General features: G+C 37.8%; 1 protein-coding gene across 5 annotated transcripts in view; it reads right to left on the bottom strand.

The window, feature by feature from the left end:
* The window catches only part of KLHL5 (kelch like family member 5), a 74,338-nt gene that overhangs the window by 14,134 nt on the left and 47,805 nt on the right, over nt 1-12,399 (bottom strand). For all 5 annotated transcript variants that reach the window (XM_022565897.3, XM_022565876.2, XM_022565886.2 and 2 more), the window contains 2 exons: nt 5,273-5,459; nt 2,702-2,926 (listed from right to left, as the gene is read on the bottom strand). In XM_022565897.3, the coding sequence (XP_022421605.1) occupies nt 2,702-2,926; nt 5,273-5,459 (412 nt within the window). The remainder of the gene's footprint in view (nt 1-2,701; nt 2,927-5,272; nt 5,460-12,399) is intronic.

Genomic DNA, 12,399 nt, shown 5'->3' with positions numbered 1-12,399 from the left:
TGCACACAGGCTTTCTCTAGTTGCGGAGAGCGGGGCCCACTCCTCATTGCAGTGCGCGGGCCTCTCACTGTGGTGGCCTCTCTTGCTGCAGAGCACAGGCTCAGCAGCTGTGGCGCACAGGCCTAGTTGTTCCGTGGCATGTGGGTTCTTCCTTGTCCAGGGCTCGAACCCTTATCCCCTACATTGGCAGGCAGATTCTTAACCACTGCGCCACCAGGGAAGGCTCGACCTAACATTTTAGTTAGGAAACAGATACAAAGTATATTTCAGGCATTGATAAGTGCTAACAAGAAAAAAAAGTAGTGGGACTTACCTGGTGGCGCAGTGGATAAGAATCTGCCTGCCAATGCAGGGGTCACGGGTTCGATCCCTGGTCTGGGAAGATCCCACATGCCAAGGAGCAACTAAGCCTGTGAGCCACAACTACTGAGCCTGCGCTCTAGAGCCCGCGTGCCACAACTACTGAGCCCGTGTGCGGCAACAACCGAAGTCCGAGGCCAAAACACAAATATTGTGATACGAAGACATTTACTTTTGTGAAATCATGGCCAGATGACATAGTCACCATTCATGTATGACCAAAACCAACGTATCATTCCACTCATTTGTGTTCTGCCAGTACTGGCTATAGGAGATCTATCTATCTATTTAATTTATCTCCAATTATATATAATACATATTCAATTATATATATGTGTGTGAGTATAATTAAGTAATTTAAAATTTACTTACATAAAGATTTCTTTTATAAGTTCAAATTTAAAACATTATTTATTATAAGGTAAATAATATTACAAGGTAAATAGTTACAACAAAGCTGTTTTGAATGACACAAAAATGGAAATAAAGGTTTAAAGAAGACACTGTGAGTGATATGATCATTCTTCTCTGAACTTGCTGCAGTTCAATAAAGTCTTTTGTATGGTACCTAGAACTAATGATAGTATTCCATGCACAATCTCATCTGCACAAGACATAGCTGGATCATGGGCATTATCATTCTATGTAATACTATATATATAAGATTTATCTTAAGTTAGAATTGATTTTCTTTTCCCCATAGTAGGGGAAAGTTTGCAATTGAATCACACTTTTGACCCTGGATTTTATGGTCAACACAAATTTGTAAGTCCTGTTCATGTTGCTTTTAAGATATATCTTCTTGTTCTGTGCCTACGTAATAGTTGATTTTATGGACTCAAGAGTAATGTGTTATGGTTTTCTTTGTTAAATTTCATATAGTTAATTTTAAGCTCTTCTCTCAGTACCTTAGCCCCAACTGTCTGGTTTTACTCACTTACCTAACTTGGAATTTAAGATCATCTTTCATTGAAACCCAAATGCAACTAGTAGAAACACTTGTCTCTTTGATTTTTTGCTGTATCCACTACCATACCAATCTTCATGCCTAGATATTTTTCATTGGCCTTTTGGGCAACCTCTACTGTGGTGCTCAGTATTAATAAATTGAGTATAGTAGAAACCTATGCTATCCAAACTCAACTATCCTTTCACTGCTACTCATTCATCTTTTAACTCATCTTTTATGATAACCTATCAAATTCTTTATTGCAACTATTTTAAACATTTTCCAAATTGTGATAAACTGACGATAAGGTCACATATTCTTCCTTTCCCAGAATACATGCTTATTTTCAATGTGATTCTTGTAGGTCCTCTCATCAAGAGGAGGAGTCTATTTCTCTATCCTTTGAATCTGGGCTTGGCCACGTGACTTGTTTTGGCCAATGGGATGTTAGCAAACATGAGGCAAGCAGAAGCTTGAAAAGTGTTTGTGCATTGGAGCATGCCTTCTCTTCCTGCTTTTGAAACCCTGTGACTGCCACCATTTGCAGAAGCCTGGTCTAGCCTGAATGATTAGCATCATATGGCCCAGTTGCCTCTGCTGCCCAGGCTGACAGCCTGTCTACCAGTACCCACGTGAGTGAGGCCATTCTAGATCAACCAGCCAACCAGCCTGCCTGCCCAACCTAGATTCATGAGAAAACCCAGCAGAAATCTTCTAAGACAGTCCAGACCAGAAGAACTGCCCAGCTGATATACAGATCCATGAGCTAAATAAATGGTTCTTGGTTTAAGCCTCCAAGTTTTGAAGTGGCTTGTTATGCAGCAAAATCTGGACGATACACATACATTGCAAGCCTCATCTTTCTCATCTTTGTATACCTACAGAACACAGAGCATGGCATACAGCACACACTAAGCAATATCTGCTCAGTGAATTCCTGAATTAAAGGAAAAAAAGCCTCTATCATTACATTCTCTGTGCCACCTCAAAATTTTTCTGCGTCGTACTCATTTCTGCTTAAAAACTAAGGGATATAGATGAAAACCAATAATGCTAAAGGTTTTTAAATAAGTATGCATTTCAATTAGGTTAGATAACACTAATTGTCAACATAGAACCCACATGTCAGAAGGTGGCTTGTCAGTCCATCGTGGTACACCACAATTCTTAAATATTCATGTTTTCACTTGTGCTGGTTGCACAATATACATTTATGTACAGGCTTGTTTTCTCTGCTTCTGCTTCTCAGATGACAGGGAGCATGTGCAGGAACGCTTGGTGACTGCTGTTGGCCCAGCAGCTGCCACACTGCTCTTCTGCCTGGTAAGGAATGTGAAAATGCCATGCAAGCCTAGGGTATAACCTTATGAATGAATCTGCAGTTATGCTTACCAAGGCCATGCCTATGTGTAGACATAGGAGGCATCACACTCCAAGTTTTTGTTTTGGGGTTGTAGCATTCTACAGTATTCAAAGTCTTCAGTCCATCTCTTCCTCCAACCACATACAGTTTGTCATCTAACACTGCAACGCCGAACTGCAGCCTCCTCCCATTCATATTGGCTACAGGAGTCCACATATTTGTACGGAGATCATATTTTTCAATGCTTGTTGCTCCTTAATAGTGATAGATAGAAGTTAGGCAAATAAAAAGCTCACCATGCTTGAGTGTTTTATGAAATTAGACATATAAAAGTATATTATTAGCAGTGACAGTAATACATTTAATAAATTACAATAAGCCCCTGCATGAGCTCATCCTTGCTTGTATCTCTGTCCTCATCTCCTACTATTCTCTAGTACCAGAGTACACCTGGCTCTGGTACTAAGAGGTCAAATGAGAAAGGATTATCTGTAAAAGGGGGCTGAGTAGCAACAGCCAGAAGCGGGAGGAAAGCAGGGTAGTTTAGCACCGTGGAAGCCAAAGTAAAAAAGTGTATAGCTGCTGAGAGTATCAAGTAAGATGAAGACTAAAAAGTATGACTGGATTTAGCTGCATGGAGGTCACTGATGACTTCAGGCAGGGTCCCTTGTTTGAGCAGTTGAGACGTGATTGAGAGGTGAGGAAATGGAGACAGTGAGCATAGACGATTCCTCTAAGAAGTTTGGCTACAAAAAGGAAGAGAGAGATAAGAATTACTCAGTGGAGGGAGGTTTCGTTTTGTTTTGCTTTTAAAAGTGGAAAAACTTGAGTCAATGGGAAGGATCTAGTTGTGGGGAAGGAAGCTGAAAATACAGGAGATGAAAGGATCCTCATTAATGGTGGGAGGTTCCTGAAGAGGCAGGAAAGGGCAGTATCAGGGCACAGGGGAGGGGCTTTGATAGGAGGAGGGAGAGGATACACACTCCACTGCAACCAGGAAAGACAAGAGCATAAGTGTACATCAAGTGCTTTGGGAGCTATGAGAGTGGAAAGTTTAGGGAATAACTGCTGGACAGTGTCTACATTTTTTTAAGAATTAGAAGAGCCAAGGAACTCTTTTGTTCTCTTTATGAGGTAAGAAGAGTGGAATTAAGAAAAAAAAAGACCCACTCCTCTAAAACAAACAAACACCCAACCCCCAGGTATGAAGAGTTCAATTAGTATCTACTTTACTTCTGTCTTCTAAGCTTCTAATACAACATGTTATCAGTGCTATTCTTACAAAATTACAATCAAGACAAACATTTATTCTAAAGTATTTGCTACAATTAGGTCACCAGAGCACAGACGCTATTGATATCTCCTAAAATTTAGAAACAGTTTTGCCATATACATATATGGCAAGAAACCTTTGAAGGTTTATATATATGTGTGTGTGCATATATAAAATATATTTTTCTTATATATTTGAGTTTTATTATTTTTTATTTACTTTACAAAATTTTAAGTTATTTGCAATAAATACCAAGTCTCTTTCCATCTTTGCCTTCTCAGTGGCATATAATAGACTCCACTGTATACAGTAGCTGTTCAAAAATATTTTTGAGGACTTCCGTGGTGGCGCAGTGGTTAAGAATCCACCTGCCAATGCAGGGGACACGGGTTCGAGCCCTGGTCCGGGAAGATCCCACATGCCGTGGAGCAACTAAGCCTGCGTGCCACAACTACAGAGCCTGCGCTCTAGAGCCCATGAGACACAACTACTGAGCCTGTGTGCTGCAACTACTGAAGCCCGTGTGCCTAGAGCCCGTGCTCCGCAACAAGAGAAGCCACCGTGGGCTTCCCTGGTGGCACAGTGGTTGAGAGTCCACCTGCCGATGTGGGGGACACAGGTTCGTGCCCCGGTCTGGGAAGATCCCACATGCTGCAGAGCGGCTGGGCCCGTGAGCCGTGGCCGCTGAGCCTATGCTTCCAGAGCCTGTGCTCTGCAACGGGAAAGGCCACAACAGTGAGAGGCCCATGTACCGCCAAAAAAAAAAAAAAAAAAAAGATGATGTGGTACATATATACAATGGCATACTACTCAGCCATAAAAAAGAACGAAATAATGCCATCTGCAGCAACATGGATGGACCTAGAGATTGTCATACTGAGTAAAGTAAGTCAGACAGAGAAAGACAAATATTGTATGACATCACTTATATGTGGAATCTTCAAAAATGGTACAAATGAACTTACTTACAAAACAGAAACAGAGTTACAGATGTAGAAAACAATCTTATGGTTAACAGGGTGAAAAGGGGAGAGGGATAAATTGGGAGATTGGGACTGATATATACACACTACTATATATAAAATAGATAACTAATAAGGACCTACTGTATAGCACAGGGAACTCTACTCAATACTCTGTAATGAGTATTACTCTTTTCTCTATATGGGAAAAGAATCTATAAAAAGAGTGGATATATGTATATGTATAGATGAATCACTCTGCTGTATACCTGAAACTAACATAACATTGTAAATCAACTATACTTCAATAAAAATTTTTAAAATATTCATTTTTCCATTCCTTCAAATAAAAGATTATTTAATACCTTTTGTTGAATCCATTCCTCCAACTGCAAATAATGTACCAACAGTTGACTTCCTAGGTTTTGTCCGAGGACTCTGTAACATGGGCCGTCTCTCTGGTAGTAGGTGATACTTCATTGCTTCCATAATTAGTTTCTGACATTGTATATCATCTCGAAAAAGTGCATTATTTTCCATGTCTGCTAGGAACTAGAAGAAATAGTATGTGTATTGAATGACCAATAAAATAGTAAGGTTGAAAGAATAAACTAGTTCACAAATGGAAATGATCTCATTAAAAAAAAAATCCAAGGGACTTTCCTGGTGGTCCAGTGGTAAAGAATCTGCCTTCCAATGTAGGGAACATGGGTTCAATTCCTGGTCGGGGAACTAAGATCCCATATGCCATGGGACAACTAAGCCCACGTGCCACAACTACTGAGCTTGCGTGAGCCTCGACTAGAGAGCCTGCATGCCGCAAACTACAGAGCCCACGTACCCTGGAGCCCACGCGACACAACTAGAGAGAAGTCTGCACACCACAAGGTAAGATCCTGCATGCCTCAACGAAGATCCTGTGCGCTGCAACTAAGACCCAATACAGCCAAAAAAATTAAAAAAAAAAAAAAAAAAAGATAAAGCAAAAAGTTAAAAAAGAATCCAAGTCTGGACATCTATTTTTAACTAAAATATTCAACATTTACAAAATTTACATTTTACATTTCATTGAAAAACAGAAACTGAGGAGAAGTGGTATGCTTTAAAATCTTAATAGTGCTTATCTCTGGGTAGTGGGGAAACTGGTGTTTTAAATAATCTTTCTTTGTATGTTTCTATATTTTCCAGATTGTCTAAAATAAATCATTTTACTCTTTAAGTTAGAAATAGTTTTAACTGAAGAATAATAAGTAGGAGTTGACTAACTAGACTGCATTTAACTGACCTCTCTAAAGAATGTTCAACCAGCAAGCAACAGCAAAAAGAAAACTTTCCAATTCTTTTAAGGGGCAAAGAACTCCAAATGGTGATTTATTCTAAATGAATTAAAATTCCTTGTACTTCACTGAATCCTATTTTTTTACCTATGTAATTTTATGTAAATGCATAAATATGGTCATACCCTGCCTTTTAAAAAATTATTTTTTTCCTTTTTGTACTTGGTTCTCCATCCCCCTCCCTGCCCCTTTATTGCCTTATTTCTTTCATTTAGGATATTGAGCCATATGAAATTAATTTTTAAACAGAAGATGAGTTGAGAAATATTTTTTCTTCCAAATGAATAGCTAGTTCTGTACCGGCACCACTTACTAAATAATTCCCTCCATTTCCAACTGAATTGAACTTTGGTCATAAATAGTCTCAGGATATATGAGATCTGCTCTTTAATCCTCTAATCTATTTGTCTATTCCTTTTCTAATACTATATTTTATTAGAGCATCTTTATGGCATTTCCTGCTTATATGATATAAATCTACCCTCACTATTCATTTTCACAGTTTTCTTGGCCTTTTTTTTTTTTTTTTTTGCGGTACGCAGGCCTCTGACTGTTGTGGCCTCTCCCGTTGCGGAGCACAGGTTCCGGACGCGCAGGTTCAGCGGCCATGGCTCACGGGCCCAGCCGCTCCGCGGCATGTGGGATCTTCCCGGACCGGGGCACGAACCCGTGTCCCCTGCATCGGCAGGCAGACTCTCAATCACTGCGCCACCAGGGAAGCCCTTGACTATTCTTGAGTCTTTACTTTCCATATAAACTTAAGACAGATTTATCTAATTCCCCTTTGCCATCTTGATCCTGTTGGCATTCTAATATGAACTGCATTCAATTTATTAATTTTGGGAGAATTTACATTTTTATGATGCTAAGTCTTTTTGTTCAAGATGCCTTTCCACTGTTTATAGCTTTCTTTATATAGGTACTATTATGCCTTTTTAAATTAAATATGCTAATTTTATATTAAATGTATTAATATATTAAATATATTTTTAAAATTTTTATTGCTATTGGAAATAGATTTTGAATTTCCACTTTACATATCTTTTGTCATTGTATACTTGTATCATAACCTACAACTTTACCACATTCCCTTATCAAACTCTAGCTATTAGGCATGTAATCATAATAATCACCAAATAGGGATAGTTACATCTTTTTCTAATATGTATGCCAATTATTTCATTTTTATTTTATTATGGTAGTTGCTAAAACCTTCAAAGCAATGTTAAATAATTACGGTGATACAGAGTATCCATTTTTCTGGTTTAAATTGATATGTTTTTAGTGTTTCACTATTTAAGATAATAGTTACTATAGCATTTAGTAATCCATCTTTATTATAGATAGGTTGTTTTCTTCTCTCCCTATTTTACTTTAGAGTTTTAAAATTAAGAATGGTTGCTAATTTTTTCCAGTATCTTTTATACATCTATTAATATGATCATATGGCTTTTTCTCCTTGAAGTTACTGATATAATTACCTTGACAGATTTCCTAATACTCAACCATTCTTGTATTCCTAGAAAAAGACCTTCCTGGTCATAGTGTATCATCCTTTTGATACACTGTAGGATTGTATTTGATAATATAAGGTATACTTTATATATTTTATAATTCACCATTTCAAGTATACAATTCAATGATTTTCAGTAAATTTACCACGTTGCGCAACCATTATCATAAAACAGTTTTGGAACATTTTCATTACCCTGATTAGATCCCGCATGTCTGTTTACTGTTAATCTCTGTTCCTATCTCCTCTTCCAAGCACTAATCTGTCTCTGTAGATTTGCCCTTAGATGTTTCGTATAAAGAGAATCATACAATATGTGGTCTCTTGTATCTTGCTTTTTTCATTTAGCATGTTTTTGAGGTTAATCAATGTGTAGCATGTATCACTACTTCATTTCTTTTTACTGTTGAATAATAATTCATTGTATGGCTACATCACATTTTGTCTATCCATTCACCAGTTGATGGACACTTATATTGTTTCCAGTTTTGGGCTATTAGGAATAAAGCTGCTAAGAACATTTGTGTGCAAGTCTTTATGTGGATATATGTTTTCATTTCTCTTGGGTATATACCTAGGAGTAGAATTGCTGGGTCATGTCATAAACTTATGTTAACTTTTTAAGAAAGTGTCAAACTGTTTTCCAAGGTGGCTGCACTATTTATATTCACACCAGCAATCTATGAGGGTTCCTGTTTCTCCACATTCTCACCAACAATTATTACTATCTTCTCTTTTTAGCCACTTGAGTGGGTGGGAAATGCAGTTTTACTTTGCATCGCCTTAATGGCTAATGATGTTGAGAGTATGTTCATATTTTGATAATGGAAGAGAAGGAAGAGTCTCTAACAAAAGTCACTGTAAAATAGTTTGTGGCATTTGGAAACTGAGAACGGCATGCTAAAGGCAAAAAAGCCAAATTAAGACCTAAGTCTCAGGACCTAAGCCAGAGTATAAATTCTGGTATTAATTATTCTATATTATTCTGTGCACACAAAATACAGTTATACTTGCTAGAGAAGCCATTAATGAATATGCATTGAGTTGGTTCATTTAGATTCATCTTAGTGTTTATATTACTTTGGTTATATATAATTGCTTTAGTCCTTTGAAAAAAAAATAAATGTGAAAAAATTATAGAAAGTAAAGTCTTGTAAGACTCAATAGTTACTGCAATATGAAGCAAAATATATTTCTTAGCATGCTGACATTATAATTTTTGAACAAATGGAATTAATTATATTTAAGTAGAGAGATGAAAATAATGGAAGAAAATATGAATCCATTAATCTAAGTATCAGATTAATCAAATAGAAGGTACCAGATATCATTTGGAAAATCATTCAGAAGGCACTGATAAAGCACTACAAAATACAGACTCTCATATACTCTTCATTTTAGGTGAATACTATGTACCTTCTCTGCCATAAAAGAATGGCAAATTATTAAAATGGAAACATTTAGAAAATAGAAGAAACATTTTCCATTTGTAAATTTTTATCTTCACTCACATACTTGTTCACTATATGACTATTTCACTAAAACTGTCCCTTCAACTACTACTAAGAGTGAAAAACAGAATGTGAATGATTTATGAACTCTACAGCCTTTAAAAGTTTTTTTTTACAAACTTGCAAAAAAAGTTTTTACAAAACTTGTAAAATAAAATACTAAATATAAATACTGACTCGTTTTATATTTCTGAATTTTAGTAAAAAACAATAATGAGAATTGAGAACAGAATAGTGGAGACCAAGACACTTGTAATACAGGGTAACCATTGGGAACATTAAGAATTTAGGTGCCAAAATCTTTAAAATAATGTCCTAATGCAGTTGACCCTTGAACAACGTGGATACAAAACACACAGGTCCACTTACACACAGATATTTTTCAGTAGTAAATACCACGGTATTACACAGTCCACTGGTTGAATCCACAGATATAGAGGAACCTCAGATATGGAGGTTATACGTTATACACAGATTAATCCCCATGCTGTTCGAGGGCCAGCTGTATTTCTATACACATTATTTAAAATGGGATCAAACAGAAAAGTCTGAAATGCTTTCGAAGGTAAAATAAAACTACACACACACTTGTCTTCTGGATTACTCAGAGTTTAAAAAAAAAAGCCACACTAAAATGATCATTTGGATGAGGATTACAATGATATATATGATTTCCTATATCATTTTAAGGAGACACTACAATAAAATTACTATATGTCAGTTGAACTCTTTCTAGTTAGGGTAAATAGAATGTTTCTTATCAACGGAGTAGGGTAAAACCTCATTGAAAAAGGAATTATTTCACAAAAGTAAATTCATTAGGTAACTGGATCTAATGTCAATTAAAAAATTAGTCATTTATTTGATAGGCACTAGACTTCTTTTGTTTTCATTTTTCACTTTTGTTTTTTATTGAAATATAATTGACAGAGAACATATTAGTTTCACGTGTACAACATAATGATTTGAGATATATATATATATATATATATATGAAAATGATCACCACAATAAGTCTAGTTAACATCCACCCCCACAGAGTTACAATTTTCTGGTGTGTGATGAGAACTTTTAAGATCTTAGCAACTTCATCCTTTTCCTATCTTTTAAAATAAAACATTCAGAATACAATCCAACATTTTCTTGATGATTTCAGAGTCTACTTCAATACTTCATCACTTGACAACTCTAAGTCTGCAAACTTGCCCTTTACTTTTAGCAAGGGAGAAAAAAAAACCCTGCTAGTATCTCTAAATGCCATAATGGTGCAACAGAGTATTACCACTGCAGAAAAGAAAAACAGTGCTCCAAGAGGTGTTATTAACTTGTTTAAATTATACAGAGCAATGTGGCTTCCATCACAGCTACTCATCAAGCTAAGACAGTGGTTCTCAAACTTGAGTGGGCATCAGATGCACCTGAGGGCTTATTAAAACACAGCTGGCTTGTGTTTTAATAACCACCCCCAGAGTTTCAGATTCAGTAGGTGTAGACTGGGGGCCTAATAATTTTCATTTTAAACAATTACCCATGTGGTGCTGATCCTATAGTTGGGGATCACACTTTGAGAACCATTGGGCTAATCCAGTGGTTTTTCCATCCTTATCTGTCTTCTCTGTAGCATCTGATGATGTTAAAATTTCCTCCTTCCCTGGTGGTGCAGTGGTTAAGAATCCACCTGTCAATTCAGGGGACACGGGTTCGATCCCTGGTCTGGGAAAATCCCACATGCCACGGAGCAACTAAGCCCGTGCGTCACAACTACTGAGCCTGCGCTCTAGAGCCCGCGAGCCACAACTACTGAAGCCTGCGGGCCTAGAGCCCGTGCTCTGCAACAACAGAAGCCACCGCAATGAGAAGCCCATGCACTGCAACGAAAAGTAGCCCCCTCTCGCCGCAACTAAAGAAAGCCCACGTGGCAAAGGAGACCCAAAGCAGCCCCCCTGCAAAAAAAATTTCCTCCTTCTAGAACTTGCAATCTCTTTTTAATGGAACTACAGGTATTTAGGCAGCTTTGGGACTACCACTAAATATTAGTAATTCTTAGGGTTCCACCCCTAGTACCCTCATGTTCTCTTTGATCAGTGTCACTCTCTTCCCCTTGGCTTCAACAACATAAATAAGTAGTTTTCAAAACTTCTTAGACTCTAAGAGGATTCAAGGTGTCAAGAAGCTCTGGGAACATGGTTCTTCTACTTTCTTCCCCACCTTCAAAATCAGCTCTTCATCCTGTATTCTGTCTTAATCAACAGCACCTTCATCAACCTAGTTGCACAAATCAGAATTATTCTGGACCCTTCTTTTTTTTTCTTTTTTACCCCACACCATTCAGTTGGTCATTAAGTTGCATCAATTCTACCTTCTAAATAGCTCTTGATTCTGGTAATTAATTTCTCTACCTCCACTTCCAGAAAGTGATTAATTCACTGGTCTGAATCCAATAGCCTTCCTAGTGTATTTCTACTTTGACTCCTCCAATCCATTCTCTGCAATGCAGTTATAGGATCTTTCTAAACTAAAAGGATAATTATGCCATTCCCTACTTAAAACCCTTTAGTGCTTCCTCACTGCTTTTAGGATAAAATTCAAACACCTTGGCATGACTGAGTTCCTTCACGATCCGGTCTGTTTACCTCTCCAGACTCATCTCTCAACATTGCCCTTTTATTTCTGTACTCTAGCCATGCAAGCTATCTTCAAATTCCAGAACACGATATATGTGCTCATGGCTCTATAACTAGAACCCCTTCTTCCTTGGGCTATCATGCCCATTCTTTTGGGTGGTGAACTCAGCCTGCAAACTGACTGACACTTCAGAGGTTCTCCTAGCTTCCCCACCATCGGTCTGGGTGGGCCACTCCAATTATTTTCATAATACCGTGTTTACGTATAGATCACAGCCTTCATCTCATTATATTGTAATTACTGATTTATTTTTTATTTATTTATTTATTTATTTTTTTGTGGTATGCGGGCCTCTCACTGTTGTGGCCTCTCCCGTTGCGAAGCACAGGCTCCGGACGCGCAGGCTCAGCGGCCATGGCTTACGGGCCCAGACGCTCCGCAACATGTGGGATCTTCCCGGACCGGGGCACGAACCCGTGTCCCCTGCATCGGCAGGCGGACTCTCA

Source organism: Delphinapterus leucas, chromosome 5 (assembly GCF_059928025.1).
Source record: "Delphinapterus leucas isolate spDelLeu-1000000601 "Yukka" chromosome 5, BTC_Dleu_Yukka2, whole genome shotgun sequence".
Classification (NCBI taxonomy): Eukaryota; Metazoa; Chordata; class Mammalia; order Artiodactyla; family Monodontidae; genus Delphinapterus; species Delphinapterus leucas.
This window is presented reverse-complemented; position numbering and strand designations above follow the sequence as displayed.